General features: G+C 43.0%; 3 protein-coding genes across 3 annotated transcripts in view; 1 reads left to right on the top strand and 2 right to left on the bottom strand.

The window, feature by feature from the left end:
- The window catches only part of ABRAXAS2 (abraxas 2, BRISC complex subunit), a 943,775-nt gene that overhangs the window by 413,998 nt on the left and 506,260 nt on the right, over positions 1–23,517 (bottom strand). The window lies entirely within an intron of this gene.
- LHPP (phospholysine phosphohistidine inorganic pyrophosphate phosphatase) overlaps positions 1–23,517 on the bottom strand; it is a 661,086-nt gene that overhangs the window by 195,133 nt on the left and 442,436 nt on the right. The window lies entirely within an intron of this gene.
- OAT (ornithine aminotransferase) lies at positions 636–22,894 on the top strand. Its single transcript, XM_050803762.1, has 11 exons — positions 636–690; positions 5,079–5,165; positions 7,680–7,905; positions 11,329–11,553; positions 11,656–11,751; positions 14,713–14,840; positions 16,682–16,804; positions 17,466–17,594; positions 18,667–18,780; positions 19,519–19,663; positions 22,103–22,894. Exons 3-11 carry the CDS (start codon positions 7,707–7,709, stop codon positions 22,261–22,263), a joined length of 1,320 nt encoding a protein of 439 aa, XP_050659719.1. The 5' UTR covers positions 636–690; positions 5,079–5,165; positions 7,680–7,706; the 3' UTR covers positions 22,264–22,894.

Below are 23,517 nucleotides of genomic sequence, written 5' to 3'. Positions count from 1 at the left end.
CGGAATATCTATTTTGTGTTCTGAATTTAATAATCGGTTGCAGAGGGCACCACAGGCAAATCTGTACTCTGAGTGGGTTGCTGCCACTCAATTATCTGACAGCAGCTGCGAACAGGTGGGCAGTGTGTTTTCCATAGGCAGCGACGACTTTTGGAGGTGGATTCAGAGGCACAACTAAGCTGCGCGGCGCATCAGGGTTCAAGGGCATGGGGCTCCCGCAGCTGTGGCTGGGGCAGAGCTGGGGCTGGTCCCTCCCTCTGGGAGCACAGGGCGGGCGGTCCAGCCTCACGTCTCTCGGTCTCCAGCCACACCCGGCCCGCGCAGGGGGCCCAACAGACTTTTCCTTTTCGGGCCTCAGTCTTCTAGTCGGCAAGGGCGGACAATGACCCTTCTCGTCCCGCCAGAGGAGGCGACCGAGGGGCCTGAGCTCGGAGACAGGCCTTCGGGCTCAGGAGGCGCGAGCGCTGATCCAACCCGCGGGCGGAGCAAAAATCCCTGATGCGCGGCAGAGCAGGCGGGGCGGAGGACGGGGGCCACGCGATTGGTGCCCTGCCCTCCGTCCCAGCCAATGAGCGGCGAGGGCGACTTGGGGGCGGGACGGAATCAGCCTTTAAGTTGCAGTGACGCGCTGGCGTCGCCGCTGCGCTTCGTAGACGCCGCGTGTCCCGGGTTGTAGTCAGGCGTCGTCAGGTACCGCCCGGGCGCCGCAGTCTTGGGGCTCTGGCTTGGGCCCTGGCCGGGGTTCCCTGACGGCGGCAGGGGAGGTGGGCGGGCTCGGGGTGGCCGCGGCCGGGGTTCTGGGGATGCTGGCTGACGGGGCGCGCTGGGCCTCGGCCGGGGAACGAGTGCCGCTCCCGCGGCCGGTTTACTCTGCGGGCGGCTCGGACCCGGGCGCCCTGGAGTCGCCGGCAGTCGCGCATCTTCAGGTGGCAGGGGCGTGGCGCCCCACGGCTTGCAGGCCCGAGTACTGGTTCCAGCCCAGAGCGGCCGACTGGCGGGCGGGTGGGGCGGGAGGCAGGGAGAGGCTGAAGATGTGGCAGCTCCGCCTGCCAGACCAGGCGGAGCCGCCGCCCCCTGCGCTCGCGGCCTGTGGAGGCCAGGACTCGGCTCACCCGGCCCGGAGACCCCGAGGCGCCCCGGGGTTCCGGGGAGGAGGCCTTTGGGCACTCTCGGTTCCTGGGGTCGGCGGGGAGGCTGCGTTCTGGGGACGTGCAGTAAACAGGTGGCCCTGGTCACGCGGCGGGGGCGCTGATGCAGCCTTGGAGGGCTGGGTCCTCCTGTCCTGCTTCTGCGCCCTGCAGATCGGCCTGCCCATCGCTCCCCTCTTCCAGCCTATGATTTTTTTTCTCCAGCTTCTGTCGAAATAAAGAAAATTACGGAAGCAGAACCTTCCTTACAGTAATGTGCAGGTTAATTAGATGGTGGGGAATGGGGGGCAACAGGATTTTCAGCATGAAAACCTCCCTTTGAGGGCTTTTTGCAAATCCTGCTGGGCATCAATAAATGGGCCTGACCGGTGCCTTTCCTCGGTCGCCTTCCCGGGCCGGACGGGAGGGGTCATTTTCCACCCTTTGCTGGCGAGAGGACTGAGGCCCGAAGTCACCTGGGCACTCGCCCTGTGACCCACCGTCTCCTTTTGTCACTCTACATCTTACCTTTTTGGTGTTGTTTTACTTCTTAGATAAATTACGGTGATAAGGGGGAGAAGAGAGTGACTTTGGAATGAAGTGGCTTTACCTTAAGAAATGACTAATGTTCAGTTTCTAAATTCTAAATTTCTTCGTCTGGGATTGAAAGGGTTCCTGTGGATAAGCTAGTTCTTTCAGTTAACCCCGGAACTGTTCTTTAGATTGTAATCCATCACTCTTATCCATGTGAAATAACAATAGACTCCTTTCATTAGAGTATCCTGGTTCTGTCTTTAGATGAGTCTTTTCATAAAAACAAGAGTTAAATTAAAAAGCTTATTTTTGGCCAGGCACGGTGGCTCACACCTGTGTAATCCCAGTACTTTGGGAGGCCCAGGCAGGCGGATCACCTGAGGCCAGGAGTTTGAGACCAGCCTGGCCAACATGGTGAAACCCCATCTCTACTAAAAATACAAAAATTAGCCAGACATCGTGGTGCGCGCCTGTAATCCCAGCTACTCGGGAGACTGAGGCAGGAGAATTGCTTGAATCCGGGAGGCAGAGCTTGCGGGGAGTTGAGATCATGCCACTGCACTCCAGCCTGGGAGACAGACTCCGTCTCAAAAAAAAAAAAAAAAATTATAGTTTTGGGTTTGCAGTTTTTCATGGTGTTTAAGATTAGTTTTGCATCCCCCCTCCCAAAGAAAAACCCAGTATAACTTTAAATAGTAAACATTTTTAAAAGACATTTTTTTTCCTTCAAAGCAACTGTCTTAATTTGTATTATCCCATAGCTTGCCTTTATTACAGTTATTTGTGTGCATATTTTATGCCCTTTAGTGAGTTCTTGAGGACCAGTCAAATCTCAAACATTTACAAATAGCGATGAAAGCACCGAATTTGGATGTGTGTGGAGGATGTGCTGTAGTTGACCCCAATCCTTTCTGAGTAGTAAAACTAGTTGTTTGCCAATGATGCACTTGACTTGAATTTTAGCCAGAATACTGATTACGTAAAAGAGACTTCTGTTGGTAGAACTTTTTTTTTTTTTTTTTAAAGGCCTGTGTTTGTGAATGGTTACCTCAGGAAGCGTAAATATTTGTCAAAATAGCAAGAACAAATTTACTCCTCAAGTTGAATATTTTAAGTGGCTTTTGGATGACTTTACACTGACTATTCTTTTAGAGTAAGAAAATAGTTTTTGAGAGCATAGGCTAAATTAACTTCAAAATGAAGCCTTTTGTGGAAATTCTACTGTAGGTATGTTCTAATGTAGATGGATAGGCTAGATGGAGAGAGTAATGGTAGCCTGAAGGACTCTGTTAATTATGTGGATGAAACCTTCAGTGTTAAAATTCTAGCTTGCCAAGAGCAATTTGTTCTCATTTCCGGGACCTGAGTATGGGCCTCAGGTAGATGCATGATAGCAACCTGGAACACATTATTTTGACCTTTAAAGGCCATTAGATCTAATGAAGTAAACTCTTGATGAAGAGATGAGTTCTTCTATATGAGGTCAGACAGTGAACACCCCCTCTTAGAGTTAGACTCAAGTTGGTCAGGGATAGGTGATCCCATAGTCTTGATCACTTGCTACCTTGACTCCCTCAGGAGTCCTAAGTAAGACTGACCTCGTTTATTTGACAAAGGCCCACAGGATGCCCAACCTGGGCTAGGTTCTAGGAATGCAAAGTGAATTTTACTGTTTTTTAAAGGAGCTTAGAGTATAGACTTACAGGCATAAAAACAAGTGGCCTGAAGTGTTAGGACCCGTTACAAGTCTGCACAGTCCCGGGGAGTCTTTAGGAGGCACTTAAATGGTAACTTCTGTAGGGAAGGGTGAAAAAAAGCTAATGTGGATGCTAATTATGCCTAGAAAAAATAACCAAATGTTAATGGTTATCATGCAAGTGTAAAATTGCAGGTAATTTTCTTGTCTGTGTTTTCTAATTTTTTATCAACTGAAAAATGGTGTGTGTGTGTGTGTGTGTCTTTTTAAACAGTTTTAAAAAGAAATCATGGCACTGTTGATTCTGATATTTCAGAAACTGGCTAGTTTTAAGGGCAAAAGGGAACTGAGTGGCCATTTTGTGCTGTATTTGGCACAATAACATTAACCCATTTAATCCTCAGTAACGCTTCAACCTCATTTTACAAATGGGGAAATTGAAGCTCAGAAAGATTGACAGCGTCACCCAGAGTTGCTCTTAAGAACCACAGACAGAATTTAAAATCCTGGTCTCCAAACTCTGTATTTTCCACTTGATTCTCCTGGTTTTGAAACCTCTGGGGAAGAGGATATTATTGATGTTGGCTATTTTCAAGTCCATCTTAATTCTGCTGTAAGATTTCTCATACAGTGCCAAGCACAGTAACTTGAACACAAAAGGTTCTTTAATAGAAATGCATTTACAGGATTTTGATATGTCAAGGCGCATCTAGTTTCTGACCTTTCCCAGTCGAATTAAATATCCAGACTTCATCTTAAAAACCTTAAGAATAGCTGACCCAGTGGTGTACGCCTGTGGTCCCACCTCCTCCTGAGGCTGAGGCAGAAGGATCCCTTGAGTTTGAGGCCAACTTGGGCAACATAGCTGAGACTCCATCTGTAAGTGAAAAGAAGCAAAAACCTTGAGAATGAGTATTAGTAATGTTTTGAATGTTATTATTTTGTCACCAGTTATTCTTTAATAAAACTGTCTAAACTTGACAGGTAAATGAATTTTTCATTCCATTTCTGTTGGAAATTAGCTGTGCAGATAACTTTTATATAAAATAAGAATGTTGAATTTAGATAATCTCAAGATATATATATATTTTGAGACACGGTCTCACTTTATTGCCCAGGCTGGAGTGCTGGTGGCATAGATCGTGGCTCACTGCAGCCCAGAACTCAAGGCTCAAGAGATCTTTCCACCTTAGTCTCCTGAGTACTTGGGACTACAGGTATACGCCGCCACACCTGGCTAATTTTCGTATTTTTTATAGAGACAGGGTCTCCCCATGATCTTTAACTTCTGGGCTCAAGTGATCTGCCTTGGCCTCCCAAAGTGCTGGGATAATAGGCGTGAGCCACCATGCCTGGCCCTAGAAAGTTGTTTCAGTTTAGAGCACCACTAAGCATTGCCTGAGTGTTTTACTGCTAATTTGATAGGCCAAAATTAATGTTCTAATTTTTTAGTTGATCAAACAATTCATACTGAGTAAAGCATAAAGAGCTCAAGAAGGAAATCATATATGAGTATTTTAGACTTCGCAGTAGTATTTTGGGGAAGCTCTGTATGGTACGATTAGACATTTTCGCTAGCAGCTACCTCCAGTTTGATGATTCTTACATCACTTTTTTTTTGATTGTTGGTACCCACCCCTTTGAGATAAAGTCTGATGAAAGTTATGGACCTTCCTCTTGGAAAAATATGAGTCTGCATATAATTCTGCATTTTATTTCAGGAGATTTTGGACTCTCTGCAGACTGTCCCTGGATCGTGGGTTAAAAATCTGTATTCTGGTCTGAACCGTGGGAAGAAAAAATAGTCGGTGAGTCTTTGGCAAACTGGAGTGCTGGATTTTGTTTAGTAATTGCAAATTCTTGAACATGCTGGATTTATTGGGTAGTGCCAAGTTTAAAGGGAAGTAAGCCAAACTCCAAGTATTATGTTTTGCTAATTTGGCAGCTCAAATCAAGAGTGCTGTGAGATTATACATGGTTTGACTTGTCATTGGTAGACTTCTGTTGAAACATGAATGAACTAGTCTTTTAGAAAGTAAGTATAGATAGAATAAGTATGCCTAGTTTTTGGCAACTTTCTCCTAATCATGAATTTATCTTTAAGCTTTTTTTTTTTTTTTTCTTCCTTCCAGAGGTGATTCCTATGCACGTGCTCTAATTTCCTTTTAATTGTTAGTTTCTTTCATAGTTTAGTTTTTACTTCATGGCTTATCAGGATGCTTAATGGTAAATTGGGTACAAAGAGGTGTGTGAAGCCTTGTGGAGGGGCTGGTTTTAGGGCTGGGGATGACTGAGAGAGTAGCCCTGACTCTGCCTTATGTGATGGGGTGGCAGGGCAAACACCAGCCTACTCAGTGATGTTTAGATTTTAAGGCTCATACAAGTAACAGATTGTAGTTTGTAGTTTGACACTCTGTAGTTCTCAGTTACCTTTTGCTAACAATAGCTTTTTTTTTTTTTTTAGACAGAGTTTCACTCTTGTTGCCCAGGCTGGAGTGCAATGGTGCAATCTTGGCTCACTGAAGCCTCGGCCTCCCAGGTTCAAGCGATCCTCCTGCCTCAGCCTCCTGAGTTGCTGGGATTACAGGCATGCACCACCACGCCTGGCTAATTTTGTATTTTCAGTAGAGATGGGGTTTCTCCATGTTGGTCAGGCTGGTCTCAAACTCCCGACTTCAGGTGATCCGCCTGCCTGGACCTCCCAATGCGCTGGGATTATAGGCGTGAGCCACTGCACCCGGCCAACAATAGCTTTTATGCTACAATTTTTTGAGGATAAGTTTTGTAGAAACAACCATCCTAGCAGAATAGATTGTTTTGTTTGGGAATCTTATATATATATGTGTGTGTGTGTGTATGTGTATATTTATGTACGTATGTATGTGTTTGGTCTAATTCAACTTACTGTGAACACTTTAAAGCTATTATAAGTTAGCATTCTTTTCCTAGTCTTTTTGCCTTTCACCTTTATGATAAATTTGACCTACAGAAGTTTTAGATATTTGTGGCTAAATAAAAGACTTTAGGCTGGGCACAGTGGCTCACACCTTTAATTCGAAAACTTTGGGAGGCTGTGGTGGGCGGATTGCTTGAGCCCAGGAGTTCAAGACCAGTCTGGGAAACATGGCAAGACCCCCATCTCTATGGAAAATACAGAAATTAGCTGGGTGTGGTGGTGCCCGCCTGTAGTCCCAGCTACTAGAGAGGCTGAGGTCGTGTAATTGCTTGAGCCAGGGAGATTGAAGCTGCAGTGAACCGTAATCATACCACTGCACTCCAGCCTGGATGACAGAGTGAGACCCTGTCCTCTCCACCCTCGGAAAAAAAAAAAAAAAAAAAAAAAGATTTGACTTTTTGTAGTTTAGATCTTTGGTGTTAAGCAATTCCCATACCCCAGAAGTCAACTTTTTCCTCTCCACACCTGTTGTTTTTATTTTAGGATGGTCCCTTTTATTTTGGTAGAAACCAAATTCTACCTTAATTGCTTCACTCTCCATATAGAAGGACAAACGAGTTGTCAGTCCCGCTGTCTCCTGCCCCATGCCTAGTCTCTGGCAGTCTTCTCTGATTTGGTTTCCCTGCCTCTGGTCTCTGCCCTACGATTGTAGCTGTCTCATAGCATCGTGCCTGATGGTATTGAACTGTGGTAGGCGCTTAACAAATACTTAGTGTTTAGTAGGTATTCAGTCAACACACAGTTCATTAGCTCTGGAAAGTGTCTTACTCTTACTGATTGGTTGATTGATTGACTGATTGGCAGGGTATCACTCTGTTGCCCAGGCTGGCCTCAAACTCTTGGGCTCAAGTGACCCTCCTGCTTCAGCCTCCTGAGCAGCTGGGGGCTACAGGCACAAACCACCAAGATTCTCACTCTTTTTTTTTCTTTTATAGAGACTGTGTTGCCCAGGCTGGTCTTTAACTCCTTGGCTCAAGCAATCCTCCCATCTTGGCCTCCCGAGGTGCTGGAATTACAGATGTGAGCTACTGCGCCTGGCTATTTTTTTTTTTTTCTTGATACTGGGCCTTGCTCTGTCTCTCGGGTTGGAGTACAGTGGCACAGTCTCAGCTCACTGCAGCCTCAACTTCCAGGCTCAAGCAATCCTCCCACCTCAGTCTCCCAAGTAGCTGGGACTACAGGTGCACACCACTACACGCAGCTAATTTTTCAATTTTTTGTGGTAATGGAGTGTTGCTATGTTGCCCAGGCTGGTCTCAAACTCCGGGGCTCATGTGATCCTCTGGCCTCAGCCTCCCAAAGTACTAAGATTATAGGCATAAGCCAAGGATTCTCACTCTTAATGCATTCTCTTTTCTTTGGACAGATCTGGTTTTTCTGCTTGAAGGACACAATGTTTTCCAAACTAGCACATTTGCAGAGGTTTGCTGTACTTAGTCGCGGAGTTCATTCTTCAGTGGCTTCTGCTACATCTGTTGCAACTAAAAAAACAGTCCAAGGCCCTCCAACCTCTGAAGACATTTTTGAAAGGGAATATAAGTATGGTGCGCACAACTACCATCCTTTACCTGTAGCCGTGGAGAGAGGAAAAGGTACGTTTCAAATTAATCCGTCTCTTCCCTTTTCTTGAAACCTTTTATTAAAAAAAATTGCTTCCATATTTTCTCAATATACATTTTTCCAGATGTATTTAATGTATATATTGCAGACACAGTTAATTCTGGGGGGGGGGGGGGGAGAGGAGAGGGGCGGGGGAGCGGGGGGGAGCGGGGGGGGCGGGGGGGGGGGGGGGGGGGGGAGGGGGGGAGACGGGGGGGGTTTTTTTTTTGTTTTGCTTTGTTTTTTTTTGGGACGGAATCTCACTCTGTCACCCAGTTTGGAGTACAGTGGCACAATCTGGGCTCACTGAAACCTCCGCCTCCCAGGTTCAAGCGATTCTCCTGCCTCAGCCTCCTGAGTAGCTGGGACTATAGGCATGCGCCACCACACCCGGCTAATTTTTGTATTTTTAGTAGAGATGGGGTTTCACCGTGTTGGCCAGGCTGGTCTCGAACTCCTGACTCTGTGATCCTCCTACCTTGGCCTCCCAAAGTGCTGGGATTACAGGTGTGAGCCACTGCACCCGGCCAGTTAATTCATTTATTGAGTGTGTAGTGCTGCTGTGTTAGGTGCTATGGAGGCTTCAAAGAGGAACCATTGTCTTTGTCATGTGGACCTTACCAAGAGGGAATACAAGAGAAATAAGGAAAGTACAGTCATATTGCTGTCATTTTTTTCTTTTAACTTTTATTTTGGCGTAATTTTAGACTTAAGAAACGTAACAAGTAGTACTAATATTTTTCTTTTACTCTTCTCCCAGATTTTCCAAGTGCTAACGTTTTACTGCTTTGGTCTTAGTGTGTTCACTCCCTTCTTTTCTCTCCTCCCACGCCTGCATATTGTACATTGTTTTCTGACCTGTTTTGAGAGGAAGTTGCAGACATGACTCTCCTTTTTTGAGATGGAGCCTCGCTTTGTTACCCAGGCTGGAGTGCAGTGGCATGATCTTGGCTCACTGCAAATTCTGCCTTATGGGTTCAAGCGATTATCACACCTCAGCCTCCAAGTAGCTGGGATTACAGGCACGTGCCACCACACCTGACTGATTTTTGTGTTTTTAATAGAGATGGGGTTTCACCATGTTAGCCAGGCTGCTCTCCAACTCTTGTGACTTCAGGTGATCCACTCGCTTCGGCCTCCCATAGTGCTGGGATTACAGGTGTGAACCACCATGCCTGGCCATACATGACGTCTCTCTTTTTTTTTTTTTTTTTTTTGATAAGAAGTTTTACTCTTGTTGCTCAGGCTGGAGTGCAATGGCGTGATCTTGGCACACTACAACCTCTACCTCTTGGGTTCAAGTGATTCTCCTGCCTCAGCCTCCCGAGTAGCTGGGACTACAGGCCCACACCACCACGTCCAGCTAATTTTTATATTTTTAGTAGAGACAGGATTTCATCATGTTGGCCAGGCTGGTCTTGAACTCCTGACCTCAGGTGATCCACCCGCCTCAGCCTCCCAAAGTGCTGGGATCATAGGCATGAGCCACCGCGCCCTGCCACATGACATTTCTTTACCCATAGATACTTAGTGTGTCTTTCCTAAAACACAATGACTTTTTGAGATAGGGTCTCATTCTGTTGCCCAGGCTGGAGTACAGTGGTGCTGTACAGTGGCGATCATGGTTCACTGTAGCCTGGAACTCCTGGCTTCAGGTGATTTTCCCACCTCAGCTTCCCAAGTATTTTTTTTTTGTAGAGATTAGATTTTGCCTGTGTTGAGATCACTCCTGGTCTCAAGTGATCCTACCGCCTCAGCCTCCCACAGTGCTGGGATTGCAGGTGTGAGCCACTGTGCCCAGCTGACTTTCTCTTTTATAACCATAGAGTAATTGTAAAAATCAAGAACTTAACACTGGTACAGCACCGTGAGTCTGGAGACCTAATCCAGATGTTGTTTGTTCTCTTTTATAACAAAAGAAAAACCTCCGATGAGTTGCATTCAGTTGTCATGTTTAGTCTTCTTTAACCCAGAACAGTTCCTCAATTCTTCTTGGTTGTCTTGGTCTTCTTTTCCTTTGTGTTAAGTATCTTGTGGGGACAGAGTGTAAAACTCTGTAAATACCCAGTTACTCATGAACTTTTACACACAATTTTAGCATCCACTAATGATTCTTGCCTGAATAAATGATTACTGTGATAGTTGCCAAATGGTGATTTAATCTACAATTTGGAATAAATAACAGCCTTAACCAAATAAAACCAAAATTTATTACTTAGCTTTGTACCAGAAAATGACAATATAAGAGTATCACACATTTTTGTCATCTGCCTGTATTTTATTTGGTGCCAGTATTATAGACATATCTTCTTTTGAACTATGGAAAATCTGTTTCATATTACATGACACGGCAACATTGTTTTACTTTCCCACTAGCAATGTGTGAGAGTGCCAATTTCTTCATATCCTGTCAAAACTTGTTTTTTTTAATTATAACCATCTCAGGGAGTGTGAGATGGTATCTCATTGTGGTTTTAACTTGCATTTTCCTAATGATTAGTGACGTTGAACATCTTTTCATGTATTTCTTAGCCATTTGTATATCTTCTTTGAAGAAACAGCTATTCAAGTCTTTCTTCATTTCTTAAATTGGGTTGTTTGTCCTTTTGAAATTGAGTTGTAAGAGTTCTGGAAGTTAGATCTTATCAGACACATGATTTACAATTTTTTTTTTCCATCCTAAGGGTTATTGTAGACGATTTCTCATAATTTTTGTCTGTTATGTATAACTTCTGCTTTTTTATTTTAAAATTTTATTTATTTATTTTATTTTATTTATAGGCAGGATCTTGCTCTTGTGCCCAGGCTGGAGTGCAGTGGCACAATCTCAACTCACTGGATCCTCTACCTCTCAGGCTCAAGCAGTCCTCCCACCTCAATCTCTGTACCTGGGACCATACCCATGCCCGGCATTTTTCTGTAGAGTCAAGGGTTTTGCTGTGTTGTCCAGGCTGATCTGGAACTCCTGGGCTCAAGCGATCCCTGCCTTGGTCTCCCGAAGTGCTAGGATGACAGGCGTGAGCCATGGCTCCTGGCCTAACTTCTCCTCTTAAATTCTAATTTTGGGTCCGAAATTTTAGAATTAGGTAAAGGTTTACTCCAGAGTTTATAACCTTTTTATGTTATTTTTGTTAAATGTGTATTTTGAAGCCAGGCAGACAAAATACAATTCTTAATAATTCCTTACAAATCAAAGTTTATTATGCCTGAGCTAAAACAAGCTTTAACTACAAATATATAAATACGACATATATATATATAACTACATATAACTATAACTATATATATATATAACTACAAATATATAAATGGAGGTTCATATGTAGGCATTCAGTGGGCTTGCTAGCACTCTTAATCTTTGGACTTCATGCCACATAGTAATTGTCTAAAATAATTTTCCTTTCTTATGTATTTAGGTATTTACTTATGGGATGTAGAAGGCAGAAAATATTTTGACTTCCTGAGTTCTTACAGTGCTGTCAGCCAAGGGCATTGTCACCCCAAGATTGTGAATGCTCTGAAGAGTCAAGTGGACAAATTGACCTTAACATCTAGAGCTTTCTATAATAACGTACTTGGTGAATATGAGGAGTATATTACTAAACTTTTCAACTACCAGAAAGTTCTTCCTATGAATACAGGTAAAACATTTCCTTTTTTTGTTAAATACCCTCAAAAATAACCTTTTTATTTTTTGATAGTTTAACATTTTAAAAAATCCGAACATTTTTCTCTCCTGATAGGAGTGGAGGCGGGAGAGACTGCCTGTAAACTGGCTCGTAGGTGGGGCTATACCGTGAAGGGCATTCAGAAATACAAAGCAAAGATTGTTTTTGCAGGTATGTGAAATTAAATATTAACTTCTATGACTGAAACATACAATATAATTTACTGTGGCCAGGCGTGGTGGCTCATGTCTGTAATCCTAGCACTTTGAGAGGCCAAGACAGGAGGATTCCTTGAGCCCAGGAGTTCAAGACCAGCCTTCTGGGCAACATAGGGAGACCCTGTCTCTATTTAAATAAAAAAAAATATATATATATTTATATATACACACACACACACACACTTATATATTTTATATATAAAAAACATATATAATTTATTGTTTTAATTTACTGATGAAATACTTGTAATATGTTTTGCCTAGTACATGGTACGTATTTGCTGAATGTTTCATAACAATTAATGAGGGATTTCCTGTTCTTGGAGATTATTTCTTCATGTATGGGTTTTTCTTTCTGAACTCCCTATTCCTCTCATTTGCCTGTCAGATTTTTTTTATAGCAGTTATCCAGTTAATTAGATAGTCTTACTGGTGGAGGGTTTGTGTTGGGTGCTGGGGTTGGGTGAAGTTAGTGTGGGGCCATGGCCTACATAGAGTGTGGTTTGAATCTTGATATTGGAGGTGCTGTTATGCCATGTTCCTCTTAGTAGCTGTTGGAAAGAGGAGGCTTGGAGTTGCCCTTGTTAGGCTTCTGGGACTGGTTGAAAGGAATAACTTGAATTTTGGTTAGGGAGACTAATAATTAATTGAGTAGATGTAGTTTGACTGTTGGATTCTTTATATGATGTTCACTTGTTTTTTAAGCTTTATTTTTTTAAAAACAGGTATGTATAGATTTGTCGCTATAATGGTCAAAGTTCATTCTTGTGATCATTGAAATCATTAAATATTCTGCCATGTGAACACATGCAGTTAAATGATAAACCCCATAACGTAATAGAATCCAGAGTTCAACTGAAGGCCAGAGGTAATTGGTATTTGAGGGGACAGATTGGTATTCCCAAAGAAGAAATCTTTGCAAAACTCTGTAACTTGCCGTTTAAAAATCTTGTGCTTTCATTGTAGGACAACATAACTGTCTCTTGCAAACAAAAATGGTGTTTCTGGTGACTTTCATTCTTATAGACTATGTCCAGTCTCTTTCTTAATAGCAAAGGGTGCAAAGATGTTTTCACCTGAGTATTGAAAGAAGCTGGTGAGTCAGTGGGGTGGAGAGACAGAGGAAGACTGTCCCTAACTGTAAGTCCCTTATACCTGCAGGGTAAGTGACCGAGGATGAGGTTCCTGAGGCTAGGCAGGGGAAAGAAAATAGGCTTATGGTCTAATCAGTGCATTTCTTCTTAAACAAACCTAGTCAAAATCAATGTGCTATTGTTTGTGGACAAGTAAAAGAAGAGATTACTTGTAGGTAAGGGATGCTGATGAAAGAGGCTTTGTAAGAATAGTAATTAGAAACAAGATGAAGCCAAAATACGATAATCCAGCACTGATTAATTGAGTTGCTGCTGGCAGAGATGGTAAGAAGATAAAAACATTCATGATGTCACAAACTCCCAGCCTCTCTGTTATTTTACATGGTGTCTTTCCTTCTTGAATTTAACCCTCTCTGAAACTATCCAGCTCACTTTACTGGTTTATGTTAGGTGTTTTTTCCCTACTAGAAAGGAAGCTCCCTGAGGACAGAAATCTTGCCAGTTGTAATCCTGATCTATTTCCCAACATTTTTTTTTTTTTTTTTTTTTTTTTTTGAGACAGAGTTTCACTCTTGTCACTTAGTCTGCAGTCTGGAGTGCAATGCGCAATCTTGGCTGACTGTAACCTCGCTTCCAGGGTTCAAGCGATTCTCCTGCCTTAGCCTCCTGAGTAGCTGGGATTACAGGTGCCCACTACCACGCCCAGCTAATTTTTATATTTTTAGTAGAGACAGAGTTTTGCCATGTTAGCCAGGCTGGTCTTAAACTCCTGACCTCAGGTGATCCGCCTGCCTCGGCCTCCCAAAGTGCTGGGATTATAGGCGTGAGCCACCGCACCTGGCTTCTCCAACATCTTTATTATTATTATTATTTTTATTTTTTGAGACAGAGTCTTGCTCTATCACCCAGGTTGGAGTGCAGTGGTGCGATCTCGGCTCACAGCAACCTCTGCTTCCTGGGTTCAAGCGATTCTCGTGTCTTAGCCTCCTGAGTAGCTGGGACTACAGGTGTGCACCACTGTGCCTGGGTAATTTTTGTATATTTAGTAGAGGTGGGGTTTCACCATGTTGGCCAGGCTGGTCTTGAACTCCTGACCTCAGGTGATCTGCCCGCCTCAGCCTCCCAAAGTGCAGGGATTACATACGTGAGCCACTATGCCCGGCCTATTCCCCAACATCTAAAACAATGCCTCACATAGTAGATCCTCAGTCACCGTTATTAATGGATAAAAAATGTTCCAGAAGAAAGGGAAACCTCTGTCATTTAGCATCATAAAGGATTATAATATCAAGGAAGGCAAAATGGAAACATGTTTGGATTGCTTGAAGATCTTTTCTCCAAATGAAATTGGAAATGCATTCTGTTGTTAGCCTGCAGTATTGGAGTTTTGAAAGGAAAGCTGCTAATTGTCTGTGAAGGATATTCTCTTTCTCATATCAGTATCATAAATGCACCTTCTCTAGAAAACTCGCATTGAAGACCTCAATTACCTCAATTGTTAGGGCTTGTTACTGGGTTGGGGATTATTGAAAGAAAAGTAAGTTATCTATCTGCAGAGGCTATATATTCCAGTCAAGAGGCTCAGTAGAGAGAAAAGACTAAAATAGGAATTACAAGGCCAGATCTAGTGGTCTTGTGTCATAGGAGCCATGGTGTTTAATATCAGACTTTGTTTTAACAATTGAAAGCCCACGGAAGGTGCACTAAGGCAAGCCCTTGATTTATTTTTTGAGTCAAACTTCTTGTGGTGTTTTGTGGGGATAGTGCTTATTGAATTTTGGGTTTCTTTGAAATAATCGCTGTTTGTTTCTCCTTTCTAGATGGAAACTTTTGGGGTAGGACGTTGTCTGCTATCTCCAGTTCCACAGACGCGACCAGTTACGATGGTTTTGGACCATTTATGCCGGGATTCGACATCATTCCCTATAATGATCTGCCTGCACTGGAGGTATTTCACTAGCGTCACGGTGCTTAGCTCATTGTGAATAGAAATTAAAGCTGTTGAATATATGAATTCTAAATACATTATATGACAGTAATGCAAATTTATCTCACTTAAGTTAGGCCACGATTTCAGACTTGTTCTCAGTAGCGAGCAATTAGTTTCCAACACAGAGGAAGCTGAGTTCTGTGATCTACTCTGAACAGCCCGCCAGCTGCTTTAGATGTGTGTCCTTCATAACAATTAACTTGGGCCGGGCGCGGTGGCTCAAGCCTGTAATCCCAGCCCTTTGGGAGGCCGAGACGGGCGGATCACGAGGTCAGGAGATCGACACCATCCTGGCTAACACGGTGAAACCCCGTCTCTACTAAAAAAAAAAAATACAAAAAACTAGCCGGGCGTGGTGACGGGCGCCTGTAGTCCCAGCTACTCAGGAGGCTGAGGCAGGAGAATGGCGTGAACCCGGGAGGCGGAGCTTGCAGTGAGCTGAGATCCGGCCACTGCACTCCAGCCTGGGTGACAGAGTGAGACCCCGTCTCAAAAAAAAAAAAAAAACAACAATTAACTTGGGTGTACCTGCTTACTTGCTAGATAAAATTTCTGTTTTTAGCTAGCTTTTTAAAGTGGAAGTGGAAGGCTTTTAAAGAAAGCCTTAAGTTGGCTTTAAAAGGCTATTTACTTTAGATTTAATTTAAGTAATTAATTTCTTTTTTTGAGACAGAGTCTCACTCTATTGCCCAGGCTGAAGTGCAGTGGCACAATCTTGTCTCACTGCAAACTCCGCCTCCTGTGTTCAAGTAATCCTCCTGCCTCAGCCTCCCAAGTAGCTGGGACCACAGGCACACACCATCACACCCAACTCACTTTTCTATTTGCTTTAGAGACATGGTTTCGCCCTGTTGGCCAGGCTGGTCTTGAACACTTGACTTCAAGTGATCTGCCCACCTTGGCCTCCCAAGGTGCTGGGGTGACAGGCATGAACCGCTGTGCCCAGCCAGATTTAATTTATACTACATTTATATATTAGAAAACAGGCTGGGCATGGTGGTACATGCCTGTAATCCCAGTGCTTTGGGAGGCTAGGGCTGGAGGAGCACTTGTGTTTAGGAGTTCAAGACCAGCCTGGGCAGCATAGGGAGAGCCTGTCTCCACAAAAAAATTTGAAAATCAAGGTCAGGCACGGTGGCTCACGCCTGTAATCCCAGCACTTTGGGAGGCCAAGGCAGGCAGATTGCTTGAGGTCAGGAGTTGAGACCAGTCTGGCCAACATGGTGAAACCCTGTCTCTACTAAAAATACAAAAAAAATTAGCTAGGTGTGGTGGTGCGTGCCTGTAATCCCAGCTACTTGGGAGGCTGAGGCAGAAGAATTGCTGGAACCCAGGACACAGAGGCTGCAGTAAGCCAAGATCGTGCCGCTGTACTTCAGCTTGGGTGACAGAGTGAGACTCCATCCCCCCAAAAAAATAAAAAAACCAAAATAAATAAAAAATTAGCTGGGCATGGTGTGCAGCTACTTGGGAGGCTGAGGCAGGAGGATCACCTTGAGCCCAGGAGTTTGAGACTTTAGTGGGCCCTGTTTGTGCCACTATACTCCAGCCTGGGCAACAGAATGAGGCAAAAAAGGAAATGTAGGCTAGTGTAACTTAAAGGTGAAGTGTTTGGAGCTTCTGATAATTGAATGGCAGTGAATTTGAAGTCTTCCACTTCAAATTCTTGTGAAGTCAGAATTTATGTTAGTGCAAAAACTTGTTTTGCATACTTCGTAGAAAATACATGTGGTGTATGCTTTCAGATTTCCAAGTGTGGTAGAAAGATTTATTAAAACCTATTCCTATTTCTTTTGCAGCGTGCTCTTCAGGATCCAAATGTGGCCGCGTTCATGGTAGAACCAATTCAGGGTGAAGCAGGCGTTGTTGTTCCGGATCCAGGTTACCTAATGGGAGTGCGAGAGCTCTGCACCAGGCACCAGGTTGTCACGTTTGCTGCCTGTGATAAGACTGAATGGGCTCCTGCCCTTAAATTACTTTCCACTAGAGGGCGATGGCATTCTGAGAGCTTAAGTACTTTCTAGTGCTTAGAAACGACTTTTTCCTGTCTCTGGCCTTGTCCTGGGCCCTGTGCAGAGCTGCAGATTTGGCCTTAACAGCGTTTCCTTCCTCGCTGCTCTAAGAACCTTTCACTGTGAGCCCCTGCAAGCCCTTTGTTGTATTCTCTCCTCCTTTCTCCCAGGGCTGATAGTAGTGTATTTTGTTTACCATTTGAGAGTTCTTGTCACATATTAAATGTTTGTGGAATAAACAAATAAATTAATTTGTTCCCAGAGGGTAGTTATGTCCAGAAAAGCCACACAAAACCCTCAGCTTTGCATCAGCACCTTTTCACTGTGTAGAGCAGGGCAGAATGGGCCTCTAGGGAGACAGTGGCCTGACAAAGGAAATAGTTGGTGAGTCTACAGGATTCTCATAGAATAGTCTTGAAATTGTGTGTGTAGTTAAAACATTTTTACAAATCCGAGGGCACATCAGAATTACACATTTATTGTTGGTAGGGGGACAGTGGAATAAAGATGGCTATTTTCCCTGTGGAAATGAAAATGATCACTAATGGAGTTAAGTTTTTTTCCCCAATAGGTTCTGTTTATTGCTGATGAAATACAGACAGGATTGGCCAGAACTGGTAGATGGCTGGCTGTTGATTATGAAAATGTCAGACCTGATATAGTCCTCCTTGGAAAGGCCCTTTCTGGAGGCTTATACCCTGTAAGTTTCATGTCCCCCCTCTTTCCATTTCCTACTCTTGTAAAATATACCCCTGAAGTATTTATACATCAGCTGATTGTGACAATAATGCCTTTCAGATGGTTTGATTTTACCAAGTGTGCTGTAGGCCACTTGGAATATCTGTAATAAAAACATTTAAGGTACCAGTGTGTGACCCACTTACTTATTGCCTGAAGAATTGAGTGTGCCTTGGAATTTGCTATGACACTGGATTTGGGTGGGAACAATTTATCCTCAAAGGACTCCTGTAGACTCCTGTCCTTTTTTCCAGTGTTCAGAAGCATGGCATATTACTAATTGTTTAAAACCATGACTGGTGAACATAGAGACTGAAAAAATTAATGTTTGTTGTAGTTCATGTCTTGGGTTTGCCTTTCAGAGCCAGTAATTGTTACTGCATCAGAAGTCTCTGAAGTATAGATGGTTTTGCTGAATAGACAAAACTTTTGCTAAAAAGAATTGCTCAGCTTTGTTTTTTAAGCATTTAAACAAAGCATTTCATCTCGACATTGGAAGGAATTGTGAAATTACATCATTGCAGAAATAGCTTTTCTCTTTTAGTTGTAAAGGTATATTGTTTTGTGCCATTTGTACCTGAAGTATTTGTAATGTTTTAGGGTATGACTTAGTTTGTTGCCAGTAGTTTTAGGCTGGCTGATGTAAACTCTTGTTGAAGTCATTAAATATCAGCTTCTTGGCTGGGTGCGGTGGCTCACGCCTGGAATCCCAGCACTTTGGGAGGCTGAGGCAGGCAGATCACCTGAGGTCATGAGTTCGAGACCAGCCTGGCCAACTTGGTGAAACCACATCTCTACTAAAACTACAAAAAAAAAAAAAAAATTGCGTGTGTGGTGTGGTGCTGGGCACCTGTAATCCCAGCTACTTGGGAGGCTGAGGCAGGAGAATTGCTTGAGTCTGGGAGGCAGAGATTGCAGTGAGCTGAGATCACGCCACTGCACTCCAACCTGGGTGACAGCAAGACTCTGGGGATAAGAATGCTTAGTAGAATGCTTAGTGCTGAGAAATGACGTGGTGATTGACCGTCTTTCAGGTGTCGGCAGTGCTATGTGATGATGACATAATGCTGACCATTAAACCAGGGGAGCATGGATCTACATACGGTGGCAATCCACTAGGCTGCCGAGTGGCCATCGCAGCCCTTGAGGTAAAAGCTGACACAGCCACACCGTGTCTATTCTTTAAAGCAATGTTGAAGTGATTTTTAATTTGGGCCCACTGGTATAATAAGACATTCAATAAGAATGCCAAATATTAGAAAACATGAAGTACAGAGGAAAAATTTTAGGAACAAGATATTCTCAAAAAGTAATTTAAACTTGGCCTAGTAGACTGGATTTCCTCCGTGGGCTTCCTGAGTTCACAGACACCTGGTGCTTTGGGTTCTTCGGCCCTGGCTGGCCCTCACAGAACTCTCAACTGTGACCCACCTGCCAGCCCCGTCTTTTTGCTTAGCAAGCAAGTCTTCTGTTAAGTGTGGATTTATAATGTTTTCAGACTGATTTTTTTAAGTGCCTGCTGAAGGCATGCAATTATTATGTAATCTCTGAGGATAGATCTTTGTGGAGGGGAAGAAACTATTGCAGTTTAAGAATTACATTTCCTCCATTGATGTATTCAATTAATGACAGTATGTGAGTTGGATTAAATAATCTTTAATCCTTATTTTACCATGAATGATTGGCAATAGATTTGTGACAGAGGCAAGGCTCTGAGCTAGTGTATGTTTAATTAGAAATTAATACAGGCTTTGAAAAATAGCAATGAGAGTTAAGTTCCTCTGGTCTTTAGTCATGTTTTTCCTGTGCTTACAGTCCCCGTTGTCCTCCAAAGAACAACAAAAAAAAGGACAGTCTTAACATTTATATAATTTTTTTAAATGTAGGTTTTAAAAGAAGAAAATCTTGCTGAAAATGCAGAAAAATTGGGCATTATCTTGAGAAATGAACTCATGAAACTACCTTCTGATGTTGTAACTGCCGTAAGAGGAAAAGGATTGTTAAACGCTATTGTTATTAAAGAAACCAAAGGTAAGGAGATAAAACATTTACTCAAGATAATTTTTTTAGAAAGACCTAAAATACACTTGGTATTTTATTTAATTAATTAATTTATTTTTCGAGATGGAGTCTTGCTCTGTCTTCCAGGCTGGAGTGCAGTGGTGCGATCTTGGCTCACTGCAGCCTCTGCCTCCTGGGTTCAAGCAGTTCTCTGCCTCAGCCTCTTGAGTAGCTGGGATTGATTACAGGTGCGTGTCACCATGCCCGGCTAATTTTTGTATTTTTAATAGAGACGGGGTTTCACCATATTGGCCAGGCTGATCTCGAACTCCTGACCTTGTGATCTGCTTGCCTTGGCCTCCCAAAGTGCTGAGATTACAGGCGTGAGCCACCATGCCCAGCTACACTTGTTTTTTTTTTTTTTTTTTTTTTTTTAAGATGGAGTCTTGCTCTGTCGCCAGGCTGGAGTGTAATGGTGCCATCTCGGCTCACTGCAACCTCCAGTGCCCTGGTTCAAGTGATTCTCCTGCCTCAGCCTCCCAAGTAGCTGGTATTATAGGCACATGCCATCATGCCCAGGTAGTTTTTGTATTTTTAGTAGAGATGGGGTTTCACCATGTTGGTCAGTATGGTCTCGATCTCCTGACCTCGTGATCTGCCCGCCTCGGCTTCCCAAAGTGCTGAGATGACAGGCATGAGCTACCGTGCCCAGCCACACTGGGATTTTAATTGGTTGTTGGTTCTGTTTGAAACTGTTGACTGACATAAATGGCCAAGCCTTTTAGATAGATTATTGTCTGATTTATAATTACATTAAGAGTATTAAAAATATAGCTCTTTTCTAAATGAAGGCACATTTAACTAATTTGACTCTTGTTCCTTTAAGACATTTGTTTTTCTGCCTTAAGTTAGTCAGGCAGTATTTAGAGAGTTCAAGGTTTTTTGTTGGTGAGTCTGGACTAGAAAGTGTCCTCTTTGCTATCCTTCCCTCCCTCGCTTTCATGCTTTGTGTCAGTAGAGGTTATAGGAGCAGCAGTAATGATGACATGAATGACAGTGATGGTGTCAATAATAAAAGTAATGCTGGCTGTCACTTAATTGGGTGTTTTAGTACATCCATTATAACCCTTAAGTGTTCCTTGCTGGATTTTCTTGTGATAACTCTTCCTTTTAAAGCAACTATTCCAACCTCCCAACCTTGGCTGCACTTAAAGAATCACCTGGGGAGCTTTTTAAAAAAATGAGTCAAAGCCTGGCCTTACCCCAGGGATTCTGATTTGACGCATCTGGGGTGGGGCACGGGCATTAGCAGTAGCCTTTAAGGTGATTCTGATGTGTAGCCAGGTTGAGAATCGTTGCCATAAAATGTTGAGCTCAGGAAGCGAGTCCTTTTTCAGAATGTGTAGTGTTCACTGGGTTTTGAGTATTGCCTATTTTATGTTAGTTAATCATCTGTATCATATCCAAGTTCCTTTTTTCTTTTTTAAAATTTTATTTATTTTATTTTATTTATTTATTTTTTGAGACAGAGTTTCGCTCTGTGGGGCTCGAGTGTCTGTCACCAGGCTGGAGTACAGTGGCGTGATCTTGGCTCACTGCGACCTCTACTCCTGGGTTCAAGCGATTCTCCTGCCTCAGCCTCCTGAGTAGCTGGGACTACAGGCATGTGCCACCACGCCCAGCTAATTTTTGTATTTTTAGTAGAGGTGGGGTTTCACCATGTTGGCCAGGATGGTCTCGATCTCTTGACCTCGTGATCTGCCCACCTCGGCTTCCCAAAGTGCTGGGATTACAGGTGTGAGCCACCGTGCCCAGCCCATACCCAAGTTCTTTTGCATTAGTTCCTTGTGTGATTAATACAGCAGCCTTAGCACTTTTGTTTGTCTTTTTTTTTGGCCTGATCTTTTTCATTTATGAAACACTATGATATGTCTAATCATATCATTCAAACCTAGTTATGTGCTTGCTGAAAAGTGAAAAGTAACTTCATTTTTAGGAGTAAAAACAAACCAAGCTTGCAACTCCAAGCTTTCCTTCCTTTTTTATCTAAAAAAAATTTTTTTTAAGATGGTGTCTTGCTCTGTCACCACGCTGGAGTGCAGTGGCGCGATCTCTGCTCACTGCAACCTCCACCTCCTGGGTTCAAGTGATTCTCCTGCCTCAGTCTCCTGAGTAGCTGAGACTACAGGTGCGTGCCATGACACCCAGCTAATTTTTGTATTTTTAGTAGAGACGGGGTTTCATCATGTTGGCCAGGATGGTCTTGATCTCTTGACCTTGTGATCTACCCGCCCCGGCCTCCCAAAGTGCTGGGATTACAGGTGTAAGCCACCACTCCCAGCCCAAGCTTCCCTTATTTGAGCAAGTTCTGGGAATTTTGTTTTGCCAGGCTGCACTTTGCCCATACATATGGCAAGGGATGTTTAAACATTTATCTTTGAGCATGTATATTTTACTATTTTTCTTTAGATTGTGATGCTTGGAAGGTGTGTCTACGACTTCGAGATAATGGACTTCTGGCCAAGCCAACCCATGGTGACATTATCAGGTTTGCGCCTCCGCTGGTGATCAAGGAGGATGAGCTTCGAGAGTCCATTGAAATTATTAACAAGTCCATCTTGTCTTTCTGAGGGTAGCCAGCTGTTTTCAGAGCGAGCTGGAGACAGGTGGTCCTGTAAAAGCTTTGTCCTTAATGCGGGCACATTCCACTCCCATGAGTCTTCAAAAACTTTTTTTTTGGAATATATGTTTTTTTCAGTTGATACATAATAGAACAACGTTTCTGACCCTGCCATTTGCTTTGTAATGTAACTAAGAGAATGTAATGGCATATATATTCAGTGAAAGTGTTTTGATGTGCATGTGTACTTTCTAAGTGAAATGCATCTATATACAAACAGCCTCTAAATCAAGTTCTTCAGTATAATTTATATATGTTTTTATAATTTCCTCACTGGTATAAGTGTTTCATATTTGAAAAAGTTATCTCTGGGGTATTACATAAAAGGCTTCACCTTATAAAATGAAATCATTTTTACTGAATTTTAGGAAGGATTAATGGTTAAATGTATGTAAAATACTAACATTAAGTAAACTTCATATTGGCCAACACCAGGGTTGTATTCTATGGATGTCATTATTTTGAATGAAGAATTAGTGTTTAACATTCCTAAATTGTTTGAGTGCTTGATTATAATTTGTAAAAAATGTTTATTTTCAATATTTCTTTAAATTTAAAATAAAGCTTATATTTCAGATGTCTGTTTTGTGATGAGTATTAACCTTAAAAAGAAGAAGCTGAGGCAAAATTAATACAGAATGTTTAGGTGGGCCAAGGCTGGGGACTGCAGCTCAGGACACACTTCCAGGTTGCCCTGGAGAGTTCTCCAGAGAACATTTTTTAAAGAAAAAAGGATAGATCAGCTGCTCTTATGCCCTCTACTGACACAAGGTGAAGGGGTGATTACAAAAGTTGTTTGTCAGAAATTCTCATTGGTTTACAGAACTAACCTTGGTTAGTGATTGGCTGTATGCTGTTGAACTGTAGGGTGTATGGCATTTGATAGATACTTGGTTTCAAGAGGTAATTATTTAGCTTGGGAGAGAGTGACCTGACTACAGTTTCATTCTAACGCCTCTCTGGGCCTGATAATTTAGTTTTTATTTATTTATTTATTTTTTGAGACGGAGTCTCTCTCTGTCACCCAGGCTGCAGTGCAGTGGTGTGATCTTAGCTCACTGCAGCCTCCACCTCCTGGGCTCACATGATTCTCCTGTCTCGGCCTCCTGAGTAGCTGGGATTACAGGTGTGTACCACCACACCTGGCTAATTTTAGTATTTTTAGTAAAGATGGGGTTTCATTAAGTTGACCAGGCTGGTCTTG

Source organism: Macaca thibetana, chromosome 9 (genome assembly GCF_024542745.1).
Source record: "Macaca thibetana thibetana isolate TM-01 chromosome 9, ASM2454274v1, whole genome shotgun sequence".
NCBI lineage: Eukaryota > Metazoa > Chordata > Mammalia > Primates > Cercopithecidae > Macaca > Macaca thibetana.
This window is presented reverse-complemented; position numbering and strand designations above follow the sequence as displayed.